The sequence below is a fragment of the Thalassophryne amazonica genome, chromosome 19, assembly GCF_902500255.1.
Source record: "Thalassophryne amazonica chromosome 19, fThaAma1.1, whole genome shotgun sequence".
NCBI lineage: Eukaryota > Metazoa > Chordata > Actinopteri > Batrachoidiformes > Batrachoididae > Thalassophryne > Thalassophryne amazonica.
In genome coordinates, this window is record NC_047121.1 from 32,688,190 (window position 1) to 32,713,671 (window position 25,482).

The following is a 25,482-nucleotide window of genomic DNA, read 5'->3' on the forward strand; positions in this document are numbered from 1 at the left end:
GCCAGGTACCCACAGTTTGTTATTCACCCGGTGGCCGGCTGCTGTCTCTCTCTGCCCGGTGTGAGTCAAAACTCCGTCCCCGGCCACAGTGACAAACAGTCTCTGACAGAAGATCCTCTCAGCAGAAGTCCACTCTTTCTTCTGTGTTTTGCTCAGACTCGCACTGAGTGTTTCGCTTTTTAATTTTCACTTTTTTGAGCAACACACAACGCTTCACAAACACAGTAACTTAAATAAAATAAAAAAACACAGTGACTGCGAGGCTTGCATGTTCAACCTCCAGCTGAAATGCATCTGCTGAATCACAGAGAAAGAGGGATAAAAAAATACAAGCAAGGACCCAGTCCACCAACCTTTAAAATAAAAACTTACAAATGGATACATTTACAAGTTGGGAAAAACAAAACAAAACAGAAAGCCACATCCCATCACCGTTTCACAGCAAAATGTTAAGACTTTGGCCTGACCATGGTCGGGTGAAGAGACTATTTGTGCCTTATTCAGATGATGATCGGGCGAACAGACATTTCGACACAGCTTTGTGTCTCCGGCTGCTGGGCAAATAGACTCGGCCCTCTACGTGCCTTTAAGTCAAGTTTCATCGACAGGGTGCAGAGAGATTTTATCAGCGTGGCTTTTGTGGAAAAGATGCACTCCGGAGCTCAGTTTTTTCACAGGCTGTGCTCACGTTCATGTGCAGCCTGACTGACTGAGGATTACACCGACCGCCTGGGCTTATGGTCCGGTTTCAGGGGAGTGCTGAACTCCTGACGCTAGGAAAGATCCAAAACTTGTAAAGACGTGAAAAAATAAATAATTACCGAGAAAAACAGAAAGGGATACACTAAATTTGACAATTTGCGTGATGAGGCAGCAACATTGTACCACTGCTTAGGGAGAGCCCTGGACTGTTGATGTTGTTTAAAAACGCAAAAGCATTATCCGATTACTCGATGAACTGCCAGAATAATCTATTAATACTCGATTACTAAAATAGTGGATAGCTGCCGCCCTACACAAAGACACCATGCTGCCAGTTTTACAGTCTTCATCCTTGACCCAAAATGAATAAGCATACAAACGGCAAATGTCAGCTCTCCCATTTTTCCACGATTGAAGCCAAACACACACACACACACACACACACACACACACACACACACACACACACACACACACACACACACACACACACACACACACACACACACACACACACACACACACACACACACACACACACACACACACACACACACACAGGGGGCCACTTGCTATTATAATATAGATAATCATAAATTTGACATATAAAGGTCATTCAGGGCCAAAGACCATGTGACTAATAGGAATATGTGATTTAATGTTACTATTTAATAATAACCATATGTGATTTTAAAAAATATTCCCCAAAAAGCCAATATAAAAGAGTTTGACCTTTCAAGGTATAATCGGACTTACCCTCCATAAGAACGTGCAAAAGGCTCAGGACAGGTTGAGGGAATGGGCAATGCCAGTTTGTTCATTGCCACCCCATATGCCACTGCCAGACCGTCAATGCCCCGAAAAGGAACCTCTCCTGTCAGCAGCTCCCAGAGCAGCACACCATAACTTCAAGAAAAAACGAACAGTGATCATCAAACCAACTTGGTAAATGATTTCGAAACATGCTCTTACGGTGTTGCAGTCTGGTTGACATAAAGACAAACGTTTAAACATATATGTATATGTACACACACAGTAAAATCACCAGTGTAAAACTGACAGTGTTAGTTTAACACTGGTGATTTTACTGCACACACACACACACATATATATATATATATATGTGTGTGTGTGTGTGGTGTGTGTGTGTGTGTGTGTGTGTGTGTATGTGTGTGGAGAGAGAGAGAGAGAGTATGTCCGAATTATTTAAATATCTGCACTGAAATCGTGAATATCAAAGTGAATCAGATAATAGCGTATTTATAAAATGCCAATATATTAATGCAGCAAACAATAACTGATGGCACATGACTAAATAAATAAACAAAAAACCCAATAACAATGACCTATATTATCTTTTTAAACATATGTGTAATTCAAGTGTTATATGATATGTTTGTTGGACACAGACTGATTTAAATTCCTAAAAAAAAAAAAGAAAAAGTCTCACTGCTTGTTGTATAAACAGCCAACAACAGAGAAAGGTCTATGGTTATGTGAGCCTCAACTGCGCATGGCGTCATTTCGGAGCTCAGCAGCCTGTCTGAGACGGACTCTCTTCACCCAAAGCAATCAATGGATTAATGGGATTATTAACCATCAAATGACAAAGAAACACCTCTTAAATCATTCTAAAGTCAGTTTTAAGCAGAAACGAGGCGAAACTCAGTGATGCTTTGAAATGACTGTCGCGCAGTGAACGCATCAGCTTGCGGCTCGTGTAGCTGCGGCGCTCTCTGTCTTTTATGATGAAATAATACTGAATTTATGTGGAAATGATTGGTGCACAAAAGCTTCACATATCTGTCGTTGAGATAGATGATGACTGGAGTGCAGTTTGAAGCAGAAACGAGGTGATAATCTCTGAACCGCGGCTAACGGATGCGCAGTGAAGGCAGGGCTGACTGATTTTTAGGGGGGGACCCTTCAGTCTGTGACACCGGTTCTGCAACCTGAAACACAGGTGTAGCATGTTTGTTGCAGGAACCCTCTCTGCCCACCTCCAAACATCGCTACCCTTGGAGAAAGTGGATGAACGGATGACTTCAGGAGCCATCCAGGCATAGGTTCCGGCGGCACTCATCTTCGTCGTGCGGTGCCACTCTCTTGCCAAACCAAGTCTGTGATCTTCAGAGTCTTGTTGCTAAGGTCTTCCATCTCAACCCTCTCAAGGATCAGGACTAGAGCGGATATGAGTGGGGCAAAGGTGAAGGGGAAGGTGACACATGGAGTTTTAGGTTGGACGGGTTTTGCAGGGGGAGGATTGGCATGTGGATTGATGGTAAATTTAATGGTTTCAGGGAGTATCACCAGGGTTGGAATGATGCACAGGCAAAAAAAACAAAACAAAACAAAGCGCAGGTGGGAATGCAGTTATGAGATACAAGGTGCATGAACAAAACAGGGTGTGGTTGTGGGAGGAGGCGATGGGAAAAAGAGAAAAAGAGGGAATTGAAGAAATCGTGAGCCACACGAAAAATACTCAACCAGTGCTAATCACCTCACTTTGTATTTTAACTACATGTCAAATACTTGCAATAACGCAGTAAAAGCTGCACAAATAAACTGCAATGACACACCCACTTCCTCAAAAAGCCACAGAAAACACCCAGATCCCAACATGCAGCACTCCTCCTAACCACACGCCTCCTCTGCTCTCTCACCCATTCAGCTTTACAATGCCAGGCCATCTGCTGCGGCTGTGGCCAGTGCAGAGGGCGTATCTCCAGGCTGTAGGCACACATCAAGCAGCCCTTTAACTGCCGCTCATATGGCTCCAAATGCACAAAGTCCCTCCAAAAACACTAAATTCAAAGTGGTTTAAGTAAATCCTGTGTAACGCAGGAGTTTAAACAAGAAACAAACAGCTGATTTTTAGTTGCTCTCCTCAGCTTGCAGCATCCAACAGTCGTGGTGGGGAAAAAAAAATAGATTCTTGCAATAGTGATATTTATTTAATGAAATAAGAATAGATTTTTAAAGTCCAGAATTCATATAATTCAAGTTTAGTTTCTTACAGATGAAGTAGAAATGTAGTACATTTTGTAGATCTAATCTGGAATTATGTGACGTCACCTCTATTTGAAACAGACACAGGAAATAACAAGGCTGGCTGTAAAAACGTCCCCACAGATCAAACTGATCACTGATGAATATATACTTCAAGAAGTGAAACAATTAAGGATAACCTTTCACACCAAGCATGGAAAAAAAAAATTTCAGTCATGATAGCAAGAAGAGTTCTCCTGCCTGATGCACCATACAGACATCATGAGATGCCAATTAAGTAGACAGTGCTGACCCCTAAAGTGTACTATGTGTGCCACTTTTTTTTTTTATTTAATTACCAAATTTGCAGTACAGTACACCTGACTAGGGGATGGGAGAGGGATATGATTTATGGTATACAGTCTCCACAATGCATCATTCAACCCCAGTTCTGCTATAAAAGCAAATAAAATGAGTATATATTGTGATATCAAATTGCCAGTGCTCGTAGAACTACAACCCCATATTCCAATGAAATGGGATGTTGGGTGAAATGTAAATAAAAACAGAATAAGATGATTGCAAATCCTCTTCAACCTATATTCAATTGAATACACCATAAATACAAGATAATTAATGTAGAAACTGATAAACTTTATTGTTTTTTGCAAATATTTGCTCATTTTGAAACTGGATGCCTGCAACACATTTCAAAAAAGCTGCGACAGGGGCAACAAAAGACTGGGAAAGTTGATGAATGCTCAAAGAACACCTGTTTGGAACATTCCACGGGTGAACAGATTAATTGGAAACAGTGAGTGTCATGATTGGGTATAAAAGGAGTATCCCCCAAAAAATCAGCCGTTCACAAGCAAGGATGGGGTGAGGATCACCACTTTGTGAACAACTGTGTGAAAAAATAGTCCAACAATTTAAGAACAATGTTTCTCAACATTCAGTTGCAAGGAAGTTAGGGATTCCATCATCTACAGTCCATAATATAATCAGAAGATTCAGAGAATCTGGAGAACCTTCTACACGTAAGCAGCAAGGCCGAAAACCAACACTGAATGCCCGTGACCTTCGATCCCTCAGGTGGCACTGCATTAAAAACCAACATCATTGTGTAAAGGATCTTACCGCGTGGGCTCAGGAACACGTCTGAAAACCATTGCCAGTTAACACAGTTCGTCGCTAAATCTACAAGTGCAAGTTAAAACTCTACCATGCAAAGCAAAAGCCATACATCAACAACATCCAGAAATGGCCGCTGCCTTCTCTGGGCCTGAGCTCATTTGAAATGGACAGATGCAAAGTGGAAAAATGTGCTGTGGTCTGATGAGTCCACATTTCAAACTGTTTTTGGAAATCATGGACATCATGTCCTCCGGACAAAAGAGGAAAATGACCATCCAGATTGTTACCAGTGCAAAGATCAAAAGCCAGCATCTGTGATGGTATGGTGGGTGTGTTAGTGCCCATGGCATGGACAACTTACACATCTGTGATAGCACCATCAATGCTGAAAGGTACATCCAGGTTTTGGAGCAACACATGCTGCCATCCAAGCAACGTTTTTTTTCAGGGACGTCCCTGCTTATGTCAGCAAGACAATGCCAAGCCACATTCTGCACGTGTTACAACAGTGTGCTTTGTAGTAAAAGAGTGCGGGTACTAGACTGGCCTTTCTGCAGTCCAGACCTGTCGCCCATTGAAAATTTGTGGCGCATTATGAAGCGCAAAATACAACAACGAGAACAATTAAGGATAACCTTAATTATGATATGGGACTGTTGAACAACTGAAGTCGTACATCAAGCAAGAATGAGAAAGAATTCCACCTACAAGCTTCAACAATTAGTGTCCTCAGTTCCCAAATGCTTATTGAGTGTTGTAGAAGGAAAGGTGATGTAACACAGTGGTACATATACATATGAAGAGGATTTGCAAATCATTGTATTCTGTTTTATTTACATTTTACACAATGTCCCAACTTCATTGGAATTGGGTTGTACATTTCTTAAGAATCACAATCCATATTTAATCTGCTTCTGAATTGTCCAATTATAGGCCAATTTCCAAACTTCCTTTTCTCTCTAAAATTTTGGAGAAAATTGTATACTGCCAGTTGAGTTCTTTTCTTAATAATCATGACACCTGGAGTTGTTTCAGTCTGGTTTTAAATCCCGGTCACAGTACTGAGTCGGCACTGCTGCAGGTTTTTAATGGCATTTGTATAGCTACTGATTCTGGTCACTGTGTTGTTTTGGTCCTGTTGGATCTAACAGCGGCCTTCGATACAGTGGACCATCAGATCCTCTTGTCTCGCCTGGAAAACTGGGTGGGCATTAAGGGTGTTGTTTAGATCCTACCTTTCAGAGAGAAGTTTTTGTGTCCGTATTGGAGCTGCTGAATCTTGTGCAGTGCCCCTTGCATGTGGGGTGCCTCAAGGCTCCATACTTGGTCCGCTTCTTTTTTCTTTGTATTTACTCCCAATGGGATCAATTTTAGGAGACATGATATCTCTTTTCATTTTTATGCTGATGACTGTCAAATTTATCTGCCACTGAAGCAGCAAAATGCATACTCTGCGAACCATCTCTTAGAGTGCATTGGTGACATTAAGGCATGGTTGTCCATAAATTTTCTACACCTGAATGATAAAAAGACTGAGGTGTTGCTGTTTGGACCTAGGGACACTTCCAAAATCAATGTGATCTGGGTCCCATGAGTCAGTATCTGACACAGACAGCAATAAACCTGGCTGTTAAGCTGGACAGTGATCTTAAATTCGATGCTCAGATTAGGTCAGTAGTCACGTCTAGTTTCTGTCAACTTAGACAACTGGCCAAGGTGAAACGATTTCTTTCACGACATCATTTTGAGATTTTAATCCATGCTTTTATCACTAATTGCCTGGACTATTGCAATGCACTTTATATTGGGCTGAATCAGACGCTGCTTACTCACCTACAAATGGTGCAGAATGCTGCTGCTGCTCGACTTTTGGCTGGTGTTAGAAGGTGCGAGCACATTACACCGGTTTTGGCCTCACTTCATTGGCTCCCAGTTCGTTTTAGAATTGATTTTAAAATTCTTTTATTTGTTTTTAAATGTCTTCATGGCCTTGCCCGCTATATCTGTCTGACCTGCTTCATTTATATGCCCTTCACGCTCACCTCAGCTGATTTGTCACTGTTGGTTATCCCAAGGTCAAAGAGGAAGCGTAGAGGTGACCGAGCTTTTTCAGTCGTTGCCCCGAGACTGTGGAATGATCTTCATTTGCACATTAGGCAGGCTGATTCTCTCTCTGCTTTTAAATCGTTTTTCTCTTTGGCTTTTAACGCAGCTTGACACTTTTTTTTTTTTTTTTTTTTTTAGTGTTTTCTGCTTTTAACTGTAGCTTTTATTTATTTATTTAACTTGCCTGTTTTTGTTGTGTACAGCGCTTTGGTTGTTGGTGCATTTTAAAGTGCTTTATAAATAAATTGAGATTGAGACTGAGATTGATGTACACTGTTAATCATGCAACAGTTATAGGGTTTAATATAATTAAGCTAATTATTAACAAACATTTTGTATATAAAACCATTACTACAATATGTTGTGTTACATCTGTTGTACGTGTTAGCATCATCTCTGTTGTATAGAAAACATTCAATGAATTATTCTGCAATCTTTGAAACTTAAACCAGCCTCTTGTCATTGAAGAACATTGATCTCGGAAAAAAAAGATTGTCAAATTCCATTAAGCAGGTCCAAAGTTACGGATTTTTATGCAAATCCAAGCTGGCCCACAATTTAAATATTTAAAAATGCTCAAGAGCTACAGTGTAGCATCAGTCAACTTTGAAATAAACATGAATAATATGTTAAAAAATGCATTCAAATGCTTGGTACATTCATTGCAGGTTTACTGGATTTCCTGTGGACTATGGACCAATCAAGTGGAAACCTCTGGTGCTAGAACATGAAGCCAAGCAGAAGTGCCAAAACCTGCAAATGCCTGAATGGCAACTTGAGGCTGACTACAAAAGTGAGTGAATGACCATATAAACCCATGTTAAAATCTTGCATTTAGTTATTACATGAATAATAAGCTGTAAAAACTATACTTTTAGTCATTCTGTAGAATGCATTACACTCATATGCCATAGAAATAACACACACAATGAACCTACTGTTGCTGGACTTTAGGTCTCGGTGAATGATGGGGACGATGGCTTTGCTGTGGAGGTAGTGCATGCCGTGAGCGACCTGCACAGCCCAATCCACCAGCATGCACGGAGGGATGCGTTTCCCGGCGAGGATGCGGTTGAGCGGGCCTCCACGAGCAAATTCCATGATCAGGCACAGGTTGGGCTCCTGCAGGCACACTCCCAGCAGGGCCATGATGTTGGGGTGATGCAGCATAGCGAACAGTTTGGCCTCCTGGCGTACACTCTCTAGAGTCTGTTCCGGATCCTCGTCGGGATCTCGTCGGGCTGCCTTCACCGCCACCTCCGTGCCTCGCCAAAATGCACGGTACACTTTCCCAAAGCCACCTACCCCGATGATTTCCTCCAGGGTAAGCTCAGAGAACTCAATCTCAAGGACTGGGGAGAGAGAAAATAAAATACATTTAAACTCATAACTGAGTTCAAAGTACTGATCTTCACGTGCAGCAAACAGCAGAATATTTACAGAGGAATCCCTCAAATGGTGATACAAGCACCAAAGTCGGCACAAATGCTCCTTAGACATCACTCTTTGAAAAAACTGAGTGGCCACTTGAATTTTCAATAGGCGTCCAGGTAGGGGTCAATTGAACAATTACACAGGGATCAAGATTTAAAAATGTTCCAATCATATTGAAAACTATACCACATTATTTGTCTGAACATAACAATTCCAAAAAGGTATAGTTTGGACTATCTATGACTGAATGTTATGGAGTTATGGGGTAAAAACAGCAAGAAGGAAAAAATGTGAATCACCAGAAGAATTTGAATTTTAAAATGTTGAGATTGATGCTATTGGCAGCAAAAAAAGGGCATTACAAGAAATTGGCTAAAAACTATAGCACCAAAAAAAGAAAATTGGTTTGATGTAATGTATGACATGTATATGATTGAGAAATTGGCCTATGTTGTGCATAAGGGAAACTGAAAAATTTGACAGAATACGGAAAGGATATTTTATCAGATTATTCAGATCCGATTTTGTTTGAATGTTTTTTTAGTTAATCCCTTGATTTATGCTACCTTTGTTCTATATATATATATATATATATATATATATATATATATATATATATATATATATATATATATATATATATACACAAGTAAATATTACTTATTTTTTTGTTAATATGAATCTTGATGTTTGGTTATTGTTAAAAAAAAGAAAAAGGGAAAGACTGTTTTGGAAATGCATTGATTCTATTGTAATTGTATGCAAAGTTTTAAGATAACTATGTGTACTGTATGGCAACAACAATAAAAAGATAATTAAAAAAAACAGCAAGAAGGTGACAAAGGTCAATTTCAGTTTGAACAGACGTCAAAACTTAAAGTTGCCCCAAATATTGTAAAACATGATGCAAATTATTGGTTGCGTTAACAGGGTTTTAAAAAGGAATAGTTTGCACCATGTGCTATGCTTAGTTATCATGTTACAGGGTAACATATGTCACATGCCACAGAATCCAATGGATGTCGACACTGTTTGGCCTTTACTTTGCAGACCAGACAATCAACACAGTCGAAACTATTCCATTTATTAATCCTATTAGCTCAACCAATAATTTGCAACACTTTTTACCAAAATTGGAGCAACTTTTTCTGACCCCTGTGTTGTGTGGGCCGCCAGAAGAGGATGTACTGCTGGCCCACCACCAAAGGGCGCCCTGCCTGAAGTGCGGGCTTCAGGCACGAGAGGGCGCTGCCGCCACGGACACAGCTGTCACTCATTAATTCCTGACAGCTGTCACACATTCTTCATCATCGCACTCCATAAAGACCAGACGTCATCTCCACCTCATCGCCGAGTTATCATACTTCATTGGAGGTAATACGCTCAGCCTTTTTGTGAGATTTATAAATCTGTTATTGTGAGTGTTTGCAGGAGAACCGGTCGTTTTTGCGGAGGCTGTGCAAGACGGCGCTCCTTTTCATCTGAGACCGCTGCAACATATTGAGTGCGAGGTGGAGGTGGCATTCCCACCGCTGTTGTTACTGGGTGTACACACACCCACACTTGACTGTCTTTGTTCTTCGCCAGCAGTACCAGATCCGACAGTCGGGGACGGTGATCACCTGGGAATTCGGGACTTGGCGGCTCCAGTATTCACCAGGTTCTGTGGGGGAGGAAATCGTGTGGTTCCGGTTCTTCTCAGGACAGACGTCTTCTATCCTCGAGCCTGCCCACACGTCACCTTTGTAATTTGACTGTAATTATATTCTGAGATTGTCTGTATGTTCGTTGTGCACGTTTCACAACATTAAATTGTTACCTTTTGGCTCATCTATTGACCGTTCATTTGCGCCCCCTGTTGTGGGTCCGTGTCACTACACTTTCACAACACCCTGTACAAACTGAAACTGATCTTTGTCACTATTCTTAATGTTTTTACCTAATAACTCCATAACATTCAGTCATAGATAGTCCAAACTATACCTTTTGGGAATCTTTGTGATCAGACAAATAATGTGGTATAGCTTTCAATATGATTGGAGCATTTTAAAATTTTGACCCCTGTATTTCTTCAATTGACTCCTCCATGGCTGCCTATAGAAAATTCAAGTGGCTACTGTTTTTTTTAAAAGAGTAATGTCTAAGGAGTATTTGTGCAAAATTTGGTGCTTGTATCACCATATGAAGGATTGTTTCAGTTATTTATCAAATAACTGAAACAATCCTTCATATGGTGTAAGATCCATCCCGGGGTCAAAGAGCTCAGGGTCACCTACTTACACCTTCCCTGGAACTAGTTCTGATTTAGTCATTTGACATAAAGCACTCCAGCAAGGAAAATGTTTCTTAACAAGGACCAAACAAAGAGGTCATCCAGAAGGATGCTTTCTCAAAGCACTAAGCCACTGTGCTGCCCCAAATACAGAATCTGGCAGAAATATTCCCCCTGCTATTACACAAGCATGAACATATGTTCTAAAATCTGGTGCGGATTTCTGGAAAAGAAGTAAATAAATAAGATCCCTTTAGCAACGATCGTTTGAAGGTGTCTCCCTGCTGTGGGTGTTGTGATACAGGACTTTCTGTCTGATTCTTGGGTCGAGGCTCGTAAAGCTCCCCCCGTGCTTGTCTAACAGTCTATAAACCAGACGACCTTGATGAATATTTCAGGCAGATGGCGTGTGGAAGTAGGCCACCTGCTTCTGAGAAAGAAGCAATGAAAGAACAGCTAAGGCCGTATCCGCCCAGACACCTGTGGCTGTTCTTATGATTTTAACACTCAAATGACCAAGTGGGGTCATTTATAACCCCGGGCACATATTTTTGTGCACCATTTTTCTAATTTTAATCAGAAAAAAGTTTCCTACCATGAATTTGTCAATCTATTTGTCCTGCATTTGTTCATAGAATTTTGCAAGGATCGGTCGATCCGTGTGGCAATTATAACCCAAACCTCTGTGGGGTTATGACCCCGTGAAGATCTATGAGGTGTTTGACATTATAGCTTCAGATTGTATTGTAATTTGTCAACTGTAATCATTATATTTTACTGTTTTGCAAGGAAGCATGACCAACAGACAGAGAATAGCAAGATTTACAGCTGCACAAGCATTGAAACTGATTCTTGATGTCCAGAGTGAGGATGAAAAGGATGAAGGACAAATATATTACAGAGTGAAATATAAATGAAAAAACCCTAAAACAATCATTGATATAGAAGTATTCCAACATATAGTCAATGAGATCATAAATAATCCCACTCTGTCATTTTAGTTGCTAAAATACCTTGGTTGCTTGAGGGTTGGGGGGGAATGGAGGTCACACTGTACAAAATAAGCTTCATCAATTTTTAACTCTTACACATGGCTGGACTTTCATTTTAACCATCCTTAATGTCTCACATGTGCAGAAATTCTCCTGCTGTATGGAAAATGTCAGCAAAAAACAACACGCTTTAGATGTTTGCGACATATGTAAGTATTTGAGACATGAAAACAGGTTTTGCCGGCAGCATCAGCCCCGAGGGCTATATCTGCCTTCAAATTTGTTATTCCTGTTTTTTATGACACCTGGTGCCTTTCAGCTTCCTAAAAATCTGTGTAATGTAAAATGCTGGGATTAAAACACCACGTTTGTCAATTCCTGTTCCAAATTTTTCAATCCATTAGAACTACGTGCCTCAGACATGATCAAGTCCTCTCATTAATGCTAGCATGTTATCCTGATGTTTCTGCTTAGCAGAAATTTATGTGTTGTGATGTCACATTTAGGCAGCACGGTGGCTTAGTGGTTAGCACTGTTGCCTCACAGCGAGAAGGTCGTGGGTTCAATTCCCGTGGCCTTTCTGTGTGGAGTTTGCATGTTCTCCCCGTGTTTGCATGGGTTTCCTCCGGGTGCTCCGGTTTCCACATCCAAAGACATGCGGGTTAGGTGGATTGGAATCTTAAAAAAAAAATTGTCCGTAGGTGTGTGTGTGGGTGTGTCTGTGTTTGTTTGTCTATTTGTGGCCCTGCAACAGACTGGCGTCCTGGCCTGGGTGTACCCCGCCTCGCGCTCTGTGACTGCTGGGATAGGCTCTAACCCCCGCAACCCTTAATTGGACTAAGCGGTAGAAGATGAATGAATGAATGAATGAATGTCACAAGAGAGAAAACTGACCAAGCTTTAGTCAAAAAGTGATTAATGACCCTGTCAGCCAATCAGAATCGACTACGTCACTAAGCCCCGCCCCCTTATGACATCACAGCCAATCAGAATCGATTACGTCACTATGTCCCGCCCCTAAGCCCCGCCCCTAACCCATCCCCTAATCCCGCCCCTTATGACATCACAGCCAATCATAATCGATGATGTCACTATGTCCCACCCCTAAGCCCTGCCCCTAGTCCCGCCTCCGAGCCCCCGCCCCTTATGACGTCACATCCAATCAGAGTCGATGACGTCAGTATGTCCCGCCCCTAAGCCCCGCCCCCGGCTCCTCCCCTAGTTCCGCCCCTGGCTCCTCCCCTAGCCCCACCCCAAGCTCCTCCCCTAACCCCGCCCAAGCACCGCCTCCAAGCCATACCTCCCCTCCCACCCAGGGTCTAATATTTTAATGTCATTTTATTTCATTAATTAAAGAATGATTAAAAATACCTAGATCTTTTTAATGTATTAAAGAATTAACTAATTCTGAAATAATTAAACATAAATCAGTGTCTATTATTTAATGCCCCTTTAATATTTCTTAATTCTTAAATTATTACGTTTCCTTTTCTGTTTTTTAATTCGTAAATTAAAGAAGGGAAACAAATAGCCGTCTCTCGGCTGTAAGTCTTTGCAGCAAGACGGTCAAATACCCACGCATAGAGCTGCTCGTGGAAACATGACCCCACGGCTGTAATACCTGTTGCAGACGCTAGCTGTGTCTGTGTGTGTGCGTGTGTGTGTGTGTGTGTGTGTGCTCGCGTGTGTGTGTGTGTGTGTATGTGTGGCGGGACACCCGCTGAGCGGAGATGCTGCCCCGAGGTGATGAACCCGAACAATCAACAAAGCTCCTTCTCACTCACGCCAAATGATGTTTTCTTTTAAGATATTAGCCGATCGATCATGGTGCGCGAGCCGATCGATCATGGGGCGCGGGACACCCGCTGAGCCGAGATGCTGCCCCGAGGTGATGAACCCGGACAATCAACAAAGCTCCTTCTCACTCACGTCCCTGGGAACGAGTCAGCGAGCATTTCCACTACGACCGGTGAAGAGTGAAGATGCCTGGACCCCCAGCTATGGGTATAAAATAGAATAAATTTGCGGAAAAAATCCTGAAAAACCATGTTGTTTAATTAAGTTTTCTTGTCTTCGAGCAGAGTGCGAAAACCGCATCAACTTTCAGGGTAAGTGATTTAAGTAATCTGTTTTGATAGAAATGAGTGTTTTTAAATGATGCACGCCGTCTGAAACTGTGTGTTTTTTTTTTTTTTTTTAGACAAAACCACGCAGACGGTCCAGAGCGCGTTCGGACCCGTCCTCGGTAACATATTTGAAATAGTACAGAATATCCGCTTGCGAGGGTGATGATTCTAGAAATCAAGTCAGAGCCCCCTGAAGAAGTTCAAAGGCTGGAAGCCCCGACTTCACCACGCAGATGTAAGTACAGTGATCGAGATTAAATCACGGTTAAAACTCTGGAATAACCCGATTTTTTCTGTCACAGCCCATGGAGAAGCGGGTCAGCGAGAGAGACCCGTAAAACGATCCGCGGATGTACACGGTAAGGAGTCGGAGTTTATGTATTTATTTATTTTAAATATTTAATAACTAACGATTTTCTCTTTTTTCAGCACGCGGTGGAGGGAGACCGTCTATTTTCCACCGACACACAAGGCTCGAAGATATTCTGAGCTGGGATTAACCTCATCTCACAACTTTCTTGAAAATGTGTAGTCTGTTTTTATTTTTTCTCTTATTCCGATGGAACGGGAGAATTCATTTGAAGAGGTATATTAATTGATTTCCTTGAGGTAGATTCTTCCTGCTACAGATTTTAAAAGATGGAAGGAGAGAATTCACATCGGGAAAATAACTTCGGACGTGTATTGGATTTAAACGCTTCAATAATCGACTCAGCGGGGAGCGCTCCTCATGACAGAAATAAACAGAAATATATAGATTCGTTATCTTTCCTTACAATGCGCTTATCTCAGATGCCTAAAGCCCTGGGAATCCGGCTGAAAGACGAAATCGTCCGCAAAGGCTACTTTCCGCACCTGTTCAGTTCAGAAAAAAATCTGAACTATGTCGGCCCGTACCCGGACTCAGCGGCTTACGGGGTCGCAAATATGTCAGAGGGAGAAAGAGAGGTATTTAACGCGTGGTACGTGCGGAAAAAAAAAACGCAATTTTCGATTTTAAAGCCGAGGCCGTTATGTATTGTGATAACGATACAAAAATCCTGGCTGCAGCCTGCTCCAAATTTATGTCTGAATTCATCGCTGAAACACGCGTGGATCCTTTTACCTGCGTTACAATCGCCTCGGCGTGTATGAAAGTCTTCCAAACTAACTTTCTTGCTCCAAAAACGCTGGCGATCCCCTCCGCCGACAATTATAGAACGAAGCATAAAAAATATTCGGACGTGGCCGTGCAGTGGTTAGAATGGGTTGCTGAGACGCAAAACATTATCATCGATCACGCTCTAAACAGGGGCGAGAAAAAAATAGGAGGTTATTATGTTGATGGGTATGCCCAGATTGACGGCCGGATAAAAGTGTGGGAGTTTCTCGGATGTTTTTACCACGGGTGTGCAAGGTGTTTTACACAGCACAAAATAAACCCTCTCACAAACACCTCATTTGGAGAGCTCCACGCAGCGTGTCAGAAAAAAATAGCCTTTCTGCGGGCTATGCCGGGCGTCACCCTCAGCGTAATTTGGGAGCATCAATGGCTTGAAATGAGGCTGAGGGATGAGAGCGTTCAGTGTTTCCTCGCCCGCAGGGGGTTACCGGCGTCCCTTGAACCTCGCGACGCTTTATACGGCGGTCGGACTTGCGCGGCCCGTCTGAGGTACACGGCTAAGCAAGATGAGAGGGTCTATTACGTCGACGTGACCTCGCTGTATCCTTACGTTAACATAAATTTCACATATCCCACGGGGCATCCGGAAATTATCGAGAGAAATTTCCGAGACCCCAGGACTTATTTCGGGCTCATCAAAGCCATCGTGTACCCGCCCCGGGGGCTAAAATTCCCCGTCCTCCCACACAGAACTCCTCACGGTAAACTGGTGTTTACTCTGTGTCGCACCTGCGCTGATGAAAATAATCAAGCTGGAGCGTGCACACACAGTCAGCAGCAGAGAGCTCTGCCTGGGACTTGGACGACCCCGGAATTCCACAAAGCTCTGGATACAGGCTATGTTGTAGCTAAGATTTTTGAAGTCTGGCATTTTGAGGAAAAAAGTGATAAAATCTTTGAGGGGTACATAAACACCTTCTTAAAACACAAGCAGGAAGCCTCTGGTTTCCCTCCCAAATTTGATAAAGACCCCGAGAGCAGAGAAAAATATATCACGGACTACTGGCTGAATCAGAAGATTCGTTTAGACCCAGAAAAAATCAGTCACAATCCGGCAAAACGACAGATGGCTAAGATCTGCCTCAACTCCTTCTGGGGGAAATTCGCCCAGAGGGCAAATCTGACGCAGACTGCGCTCGTTAAAAACGCTGACGATCTGTTCAGGTATCTCTTTTCTGAAGAGTACGAGGTCGCATATCTAACATTCCTCAGCAGTCAGGTGGCTATGGTTCAATGGAGGTACGCCCCGCGGTACGTCAACCGACTGGGTAAAGCCGTCAATATTTTCATCGCAGCGTTTACAACGGCGTACGCGCGTTTGACCTTGTACGGTTTTATGGAGGCTGTGGCAAATCCTGACAGGATTCTGTATTATGATACCGATAGCCTGATTTACGTTTGTAGGCGGGGTGAAACCCCGCTGCCTACCGGTAATTATCTGGGGCAGCTCACCGACGAGTTGAACAGCGACGTCATCACAGAGTTTGCAGCAGCGGGGCCTAAAAGTTACGCATATAAAACCGCACGAGGTAAAACGGTCATGCGTGTGAAGGGGATCACTCAAACCCACGAGAGCTGTCAGAAAATAAACTTTGACAGCGTCAAAGATCTGGTCGAGGGTTATATAAAAGATCCCGCCCTCGCTGCATCTATCAAAACGCCGCAGCAGGGAATTAAACGTCATAAAAGCAGTTTCAGTTTGACAAACGTGTCATTTAAAAAATCCTTCAGGGTGGTGTATGACAAGCGGCGTCTTTTAAAGGACGGGGAAACCGAACCGTTCGGATTTTGAAGCATGTCTCACTCGGGAAATACGGTGGAGTTTGACCCCAGACTTCAGCCCCCATTCTCCTGTCTCATCGTTGGACCGAGTGGTTCGGGAAAGAGTGTGTTTGTGAAAACATTGCTGGAAAATTGTAGCCACGCTATGAGATATGTGCCTGACAACATTGTATGGCTGTATACGTCTGAACAACCTCTGTATTCTGAACTGAAGAATAAAAATATTAAATTTGTAAGAGGACTCCCTGACTCATTTCTGGACGACAGCCTTTTCCCTGAAGGTCAGAGCCATCTGGTTATTTTGGACGATCTCATCTTTCAAGCAGCGGATCATCCTGAAGTTGTAAGAATTTTCACCCAGTACAGACATCACCGGAATATGAGCGTCATCATGATCACACAGAACGTGTTTCATAAAGGGAAATACAGTCGAACCATCAGTTTGAATTGTAATTATATGGTGCTGTTTAAAAATCCCAGAGACAAGTTACAGATGAACATTCTGGCTCAGCAAATGTTTCCCGGCAGAAAACAATTTTTTATGGAGGCTCTTGATGATGCTACGAGCGTACCTTACGGGTATTTATTACTGGATTGCACGCAGGAGTGTCCAGATCAGTTCAGACTGAGATCGGGATTACTCCCGCACGAGTGGCCCACAGTTTATTTGCAGAAAGATAAACGGACATGAGCTCTCTTTTAAAAAGGAACGCCCCCGCTCTTAAAGCGCTAATCAGAGCCGGGGAGAGGGAGCGTCACCACAGCCTGAGGACCTGCAGGCCGGAGCTTCTGAAAACTTTATCCGAGATCGCTTTGAATATATTAAAGGGGAATATCGCCTTGAGCGACTCTCAATTCCGGGCCTTGAAAAAACGAAAAAGAGTTTTACGTCTTCTGGCCGACAGAAAAACCAGTTATAAAAAGAAGCGGAGAGCGTTGATTCAGACGGGCGGCTTTCTCCTGCCTCTGCTCGCCGCGCCCCTGCCCGTTATAACGAGTCTAATAGTACCCAGAGGATAATGGCGTTCAAAGCGGCGCAAAAGATGTTTTTACTCACTCCACAGCAGATGCTTCAACTCGGTCATTCCGTTCCGCCGAGCGGAAATAACATCAGACAAACGGCGGAAAATGATTTAGACTCGCGAATGCGAGGTATACTGGAAGACCGTACTCACTCTCCTTATGAAAAAATTAAAAAGTATGAGGCTCTGCTACAGCGCTATTTAACCCTGATCAAACAGGGGGAACTCGAATCACGCGTTTCACCCCCGCAAGAGACTCGCGTTGCTAAGCAACCTGAGGAGGAGGGGGTGGAGGAGGAGGAGGAGGTAGATGAGACTGTCACAGAGGTCCTGAAGAATATCCCCTCCAGAAAGCGTAGAAACGCTGAATATATTATGAGGAAATTATGGAAGGGTGATACGCGCTGGAGTCCGTCGGGGGAATTTATTTACAAGGGGAAAGTCGTGAGGGGGTCTCACGCCATAGATCTTATGAAACATCTCGGATCCTCGTTCAAGAAATCGAGCCCCCTACAGGTTGGTTGAAGTTCCTCAATATTTTACAGGAGCGGAACATTCCGGTGGCGTGCGTATCAAACCCGCAAGCCCGCGAGCAGTTTCAGAAGCTTAAAAAAGGCCGGAGCAGCTCGCCGGATGAATCCCTTCTTTTAACCGATTCGCCGGCCAGAAAGAAACTTAAGAAAAAAAAAGACTTCCAACGCTGGGAAGGTTTCTCACCATAAAAGGAGGGTATCGAATTAAAAACTGACTGGATATTATGATCAAGATTCTTTAAAATACATCGCTTTCAGTCAGTCACGTTTTTGTATATTGTTACTAATAAAACACGGACTGAAACTCATCTCCGGCCTTCATCACTTTTATTCGGCATATGGTTTAAAAACAACTTTCAACACTTCTGTACTTAATAACAACGATGCAAAAAAAATGAAAAACATTAAAGGTATGATCGGGGGTGCATTTTCTACACATCCGGAACATTTTTCACAAAAAAACACATAAAAAAAATCAAAGGTCAAAGGTCAAAGCTTCTTTCTACGTTTAAAAACGGGGGTTTACATTATGCAAACGCGATAAAACTTTAAAGGTATGATCGGAAGGCCGCTCTCACACATCCATCCCGTTTTCAGGCGAAAAAAAACACATAAAAAAAAATCAAAGGTCAAAGCTTCTTTCTATGTTTAAAAACGGGGGTTTACATTATGCAAACGCGATAAAACTTTAAGGGTATGATCGGAAGGCCGCTCTCACACATCCATCCCGTTTTCAGGCGAAAAAAACACATAAAAAAATCAAAGGTCAAAGGTCAAAGCTTCTTTCTACATTTAAAAACGGGGGTTTACATTATGCAAACGCGATAAAACTTTAAAGGTATGATCGGAAGACCGCTCTCACACATCCATCCCGTTTTCAGGCGAAAAAAAACACATAAAAAAAATCAAAGGTCAAAGGTCAAAGCTTCTTTCTACGTTTAAAAACGGGGGTTTACATTATGCAAACGCAATAAAACTTTAAAGGTATGATCGGAAGGCCGCTCTCACACATCCATCCCATTTTCAGGCGAAAAAAACATAAAAAAAATCAAAGGTCAAAGGTCAAAGCTTCTTTCTACGTTTAAAAACGGGGGTTTAAATTATCCAAACGCGATAAAACTTTAAAGGTATGATCGGGAGAGCGTTCTAAGACGGGGGTTACATTTTCACACGGAAAAACATAAAAAAATAGGATCGCCGGTTAACACAAGCCGTGACAATATTTAAACTCATGCAGAGGCCCTGCTAGCTGGTTACAGGAGGTATTGCAGCTTTTCTTAAGGCAATAACGATATCTTTTCACAAAATCAGAAACCAAATCATCGTTCCCAATAGTATTTTCGGAGTATAAAGACACCACATCCCGGTACGACTTCCCACTGGCTCTGTTATACAGATAATACACACAGTGTTGTCCGCATACGTCGGATAACTCGTGCTGAAGCTGCTTGTTGTGATACAGAATGTTTTTAACATCTGGGAGATTCTCCAGATATCGCAGGATGCTTTTAGGGTAGTAATCAAAGTCAGGGCTGAGGCCGAACGAGTCAAAAAATGTGGCTCGACCATTTTTTTCAACGGTGAGCGCTAACCAGTGTTCCCCCGGTAAATGTCTAGGGTGGGTGTTTACAATGAAATATACGGGAGGGCCCGGCTTGATCCGGAATAACTCGTCAGACGCAAAAACACCGGCAAACAGGTCTCCTATTAAGCCCCTCATAACAGCGTCCAATTCCAGGGTGTTCATCAGTAAAAATCCACAAGGACCTGTCACTTGGAATTAATCTCCAGGAGAGAATCATAACACGCGTACACTATCAGCGTGGTGGTATGCGGAGTCGCGACTCTGAATCTCATTTCAAGTCGCAGGGTGCCTGTGGAGACGGGGCTCAGAGCGCCGCTGTCCTCCTCCAGGTTTAAATTGAAGACATACAGCGCGTAGCCGTGCGCAAAATCCTCCCGGTCTATACAGAGAGGCTGGTCTTTGAGGTGTCGTCCGGTCGCGGTGTAGAGATTGTAAAACCCCTGACAGAGAGTTCGTTGTTAAATTCAGGCTGGAAAGCTTTAGCCGGCAGCTGTCTCCCGTTTTGACTGAGTGCGAGGTACCCCAGGTCATAGTGTGCAAATTCAAACGGGGAGAGATCTCTTCTCCCGCTGATGCATTGTGATTCACCATACCCAGAACCACATATTTGGGCATGGTTCCTAAAAACAGGTTCTCCTGGTTGCATATCCTGGAATGGCTGGGGATCACGTAAGGTCTTAACGTTGATTCGTGATAACGGGTTCCCTTTCATGAGAGCTGCGGAGTGGCCCAATCTCACTGCAGGGGATATGGTGACTTTCTTAACGAATAGGGACGCGCCCAGAATTTTCAGCTTGAAAGTGGAGGCCGCCAGCCCCATCAGGCAGAAAGCATCGCTGACTCGAATTAATTTAACTCTTAGATCAATGTTATTCAGAAGAAGCCTCTCGCAGAAAAATATGTCCGCGTGCAGCGGACCCTGAATTTGAAATTCACCGCGATTCGGCGCTAAAGCGCGCTCTGCTCACGAGGCCTTTATTCGGGCCCGCGTCATCCACAGCGGTCAAATTGTGCTGACCCGGGGTGTCCTTGTAAAACAAACCGCCCGTGAACTGCGATTTCAGTGAAGCGGGGGAAAAGTTCAGCAGCGTCTCAATCATTGCCCTGTACGGGTGCGTCGCGCTGGACTGGGAAATCAGCCGGTCACCCAGAGTCACGTCGACTTGTGAGAAAATCGTATTGAGAGGATAATTTATGACGCCCACGCGGGCGACATTAGCCAGGTCAGTCCCGTCGGCGTTTGTAATTTTCATTCGCAGATAAAGCAGCGTATTATTGAGGTCTAAATACCTCTCACCGTCTCCGGGGATAAAAAAACTCGATAGGGCCCATGTCCGTCAGGGCTGATAACGGGCTGACTTCAACGTATTGGCTTTGCTTGATGGACAGCTGGGTCCCGGGGACGGCGAATAAATCCAATTCGCTCATGGTGCATTCGGGGGAATTATTTCGCAAAAGAGACATTGTTTAAGAGAAAATATCCCCGGACAACCTCCTCTTCTTATGCTTCCTTCGAACTGTTCTGCTTTTTCTGGGGATCTTTCGCTTTTTAACCATTTGACCCGTTTCCCCCGGGGGCGTTTCCGGGCCTTCTTGAGAGCACCATGATCCTGGACCCCCGCTGCTGCTCGGGCTCCTGACTCCGTCCGGCCCTCTCAACAACGCGGCTCACTACGTCGGAAGCGATGCTTCAGGCTGCGTTTTTTCAGGTGAGGTTTGGCGATCGTGTATCCCTTGTTTAATCAGCGGCGACACAAATTTGAACAGTTTCGAAAATATGTTCCCGAGCCCGCGCCCGGACATAACAGGAGCGCCGTGGAAGCCGTGAAGGCCGTTCCCGACTTGATTTTCATAGTAAGGCACAAATCTAGTAAATGTCGGCTTTGTGGGCTGCCCCAGCCATTTTTTTTTTTTTTTTTTTTATCCCGCCGGTTTAAAATGTAATGTCACAACCACTTTACCGTATCTGAAATCCACTGTTTGATCTTGATCGCTTTTGATTTCAATGCGTATTGTCTCAATATGTCTTTGGAGACCGGGATGTAATAAGCGGGGTTGAATTTCTTTGTAATTATTTCCCGAAACGACCTCCAATTTCGAACGCTCGGAGGAGAGGAGCAAAAGCGTCGCCCACCGCCTGAGGCTGTACAACGTCTGTATAACAGAACAGGTGATACATCCCTGCTTTTATATCGGGGTAGCAGGGGACAGCTCGTGACCCCGGGTCCACATCTCAGCCATTGATTAGGGTGCATCCCCAGCATGTACGCCGTCGGGGCTTCAAAATATACCTGGCTGGTACCGTCTCCTTCCCACAGAAACTTTTTCTGGATATCGTCATATTTTAAAGTCAGATTCGGATCTATAGTCTTCAAACAAGGGTTTATCAGCCCTGCAATAACCTCAAAGTTATCATAATTATCCCGTGTCAAAATATCTCGAGTGAACGGCGAGTTTGTCTTGCCCGTAATTTTCATCACCTGGAACGTACAGGAAGGCTTTTCCGGATATTTAACCAGGTGTGCGGATAAGAAATTTCCGTCAGTGCCACATCCAGTCACCCTCTAGATCCAGGTGTCGAGCCAAGTCCACCTGGTAGCATGAAATTGTGTTGTCCGGGAATACTTTTAGGCTGGCGTTTGAAGGCAGAGTCATATAAAATCCGTGTTTCAGATCCCGATCCATTTCTCATATGTCGGTTGAAGATGGAAGTTCTCATATTTATACGGCCATCAGCTGGTCCGCGGGAACCCAGGAGTTAAATTTCTCGGGCCAATTTTTCCATCTGACAAATACAAATTTCTTCCCTTGGTAAAACGTTCACGAATAATTTCTTGAACCTGATACGGTCTGTCTTTTGCTATTTTAACCTTCTGCAATTCCGGTTCATAGAATGAACCTTCAATGATCTTGCCGTCATAATCTTTCAATTTATAAACGGGCGGCATGCGTTGTATACATTCTGACACCGTGAACATTTCATCCGTAAAACTTTGTTCATATTTTTTTATCAAAAACTCCCCTGAGCTTGGAGACCCTGACTATATCTCTATATTTACACTTCACAGGCCTCCTGCGTAGGGTGGATGCCCCGTACAAATTTTGAAACACTTGATCGACATTTCGATCATTAACCTCATTCGGCCTCATCTTAATGCTTTTATGATAACTCTCGTTATAAGCCGTGAGTAAAGACGGTAGGACGTCGATGTATCTTCTCCTGTTTTTAGCAGTAAAATATCTCCACATTCTCGTCTTTAGCGTGCGATTAAACCTCTCGACAACCGAGGCTTTCAGATCACTTGCGGTGGCAAAATGTAGAATCCGGGTTTTTTCATTAAATCCTTGAACGGTTTGTTAAAAAACTCTTTCCCGGCATCAGTCTGCATCTTCAGAGGCACCCCGCTCTGCTTAAGAGTGAGGCAAAGGCCTGTGAGACTTCGCGCCCTTGCTTTGACTTCAGAGGTCTGGCATACGCTTTTTTGGAGAAGATATCGATAACGGTCAGCAGGTACTTGTACCCGTCGTTAAATCTGATAACCCCTGCATGTCGCATAAATCCGCCTGAAATTGGTTAGCGGGTTTGTGACAAATACTCTATTTCTTGGAAAATGCATCCTGGCAGGTTTGTGTAATGTGTATACATCTTCCCCTGACAGGAAATCTCTGATATGCTTCATACGAATTTAGAGCCGTGTTGATCGGTCATAGCCCTGCGTAAACGCTCCAGCCCTCCAAAACTCCCCGGATTTACCGGACTATAATATATATCCTTCATTAAACCCTCATCACCCATCTTTTAAGACGGATCTCTTCGGAATGATGAACCGGATAGTCCTTTTGCATTTTTATATGTTTAGCGACCATAAATATTAGTCTTTTGTTTTAAATAGGCGCTCTTGGAAACGTTAAATTGAAGTCTGATTCAGCACCGCGGAGAGCGCTCACAGAGCAGCCCTCGAGCTTTTAATAAGACCGTGTTAAAACCCATCATTAATTCATACGAGCACCTTTTTTTTTCCATCAAAACCTCGTTGTATGACTGTCTTGCTATATGAAGCGCCTTGGGGCAACTGTTTTGTTGTGGTTTTGGCGCTATATAAATTGGTTTGTAAAACATTTCACCCTTTTCAACAATATTATTGGAAAGAACACTGACCGTCTGAGTTTTAGAATGTATGCTTTATTACATTCATTAAAGTCACACACAGAGAAAAAAAGCATATGTTCATGGTTATTAAACACAAATTTGGTCCACTTACATGAAGAAAAAGTATACGTTTTAAATAGGCGCTCTTGGAAACGTTAAATTGAACTCTGATTCAGCACCGCGGAGAGCGCTCACAGAGCAGCCTCGAGCTTTTAATAAGACTGTGTTAAAACCCATCATTAATTCATACGAGCACCTTTTTTTTCCCACCAAAACCTCGTTTGTATGACTGTCTTGCTATATGAAGCGCCTTGGGGCAACTGTTTTGTTGTGGTTTTGGCGCTATATAAATTTGGTTTGTAAAACATTTCACCCTTTTTCAACAATATTATGGAAAGAACACTGACCGTCTGAGTTGTAGAATGTATGCTTTATTACATTCATTAAAGTCACACACAGAGAAAAAAGCATATGTTCATGTTTATTAAACACAACATGCATGAAGGAAAAAAGTATACGTTCACGTACAAAACTGGAAAACTCTCAGTAATACATCTCCCCCGCATTTACGGTTTATTTCAGTATTCAGCTGTAAAAGTGTAGGAACAATCTCCCCTCTGGACACCCCCATCTGTTTCACCCGGCACGCTATCACATCCACAAACAGAGTGTCTAATGTAAGCAGGTGCATCGGATTACCGTGTAAAATCGTCAGTGGTCAAAACAGAGATTTTCAGTAATACGTTGTACAGAGATTTTTCAGATGAATGGAGAGCCGTGCTGTAGATATGATCTGTCCAGACTCCGGGCCCGGGGCGACGTCTGATAACGTCGAAGACCCTCTCCAAAGCGCATGAAGGCGGGGCGTCTGGGATCTCCAGTCTGCGAATGACTACCCGCTCCAGCTTATACGAGAGTCCACGTATAATATAAACTTCCCGCAAGCTTTGAAAGAGAGTCATCACACAATTACCCATGACTGTAAAACAATATAATGATATTTAAAAACAAACAAAAAAAAGCAGGTTTTTTCTTCAGTCGTCTGGGTTATAGACGGCTACCATCCCCTCCAGGTCGAGATCTGCGTCTTCACCGTCACATGTGTACAGTTCGTTGATCTTTGCTTCAAAATTATCAGTGTATTTCAGCTCAGTGACGATGTTTTTCTACCGACCCCTGAACCCTCGCAGCCGATGGGTTGAGGAAGCGCTGGGCTAGGAGCTTTACCACAGCCGGATGAAGGTCGGTCTCCAGAGTCTCACCATTAATCTCTCAAAATGTCCGGTAAAGAAATATTCATTTAACGGGTCCAGGCATTCGTGCTGGCGCTGGCTGGGGTGATCGATCTCACACCCGTAACAGAGTTTTTGTCTGTAACTTTTGATCACCAGCCAAAAGTAAGTGTGCCACGCCGACTTTCACCGTTTTCAGTAATTCCCTCTGACAGGAACCCGTCTGGCCGGTCAGATGCGAAAGATGTGGCGTATTTCT

The 25,482-nt window shown here is 43.3% G+C and overlaps 1 protein-coding gene across 1 annotated transcript in view; it reads right to left on the minus strand.

Moving 5' to 3' along the window:
- The window catches only part of map3k9 (mitogen-activated protein kinase kinase kinase 9), an 82,134-nt gene that overhangs the window by 50,840 nt on the left and 5,812 nt on the right, over positions 1–25,482 (minus strand). Inside the window, exon 2 of the mRNA XM_034194824.1 lies at positions 7,872–8,285. Within this exon, the coding sequence (XP_034050715.1) occupies positions 7,872–8,285 (414 nt within the window). The remainder of the gene's footprint in view (positions 1–7,871; positions 8,286–25,482) is intronic.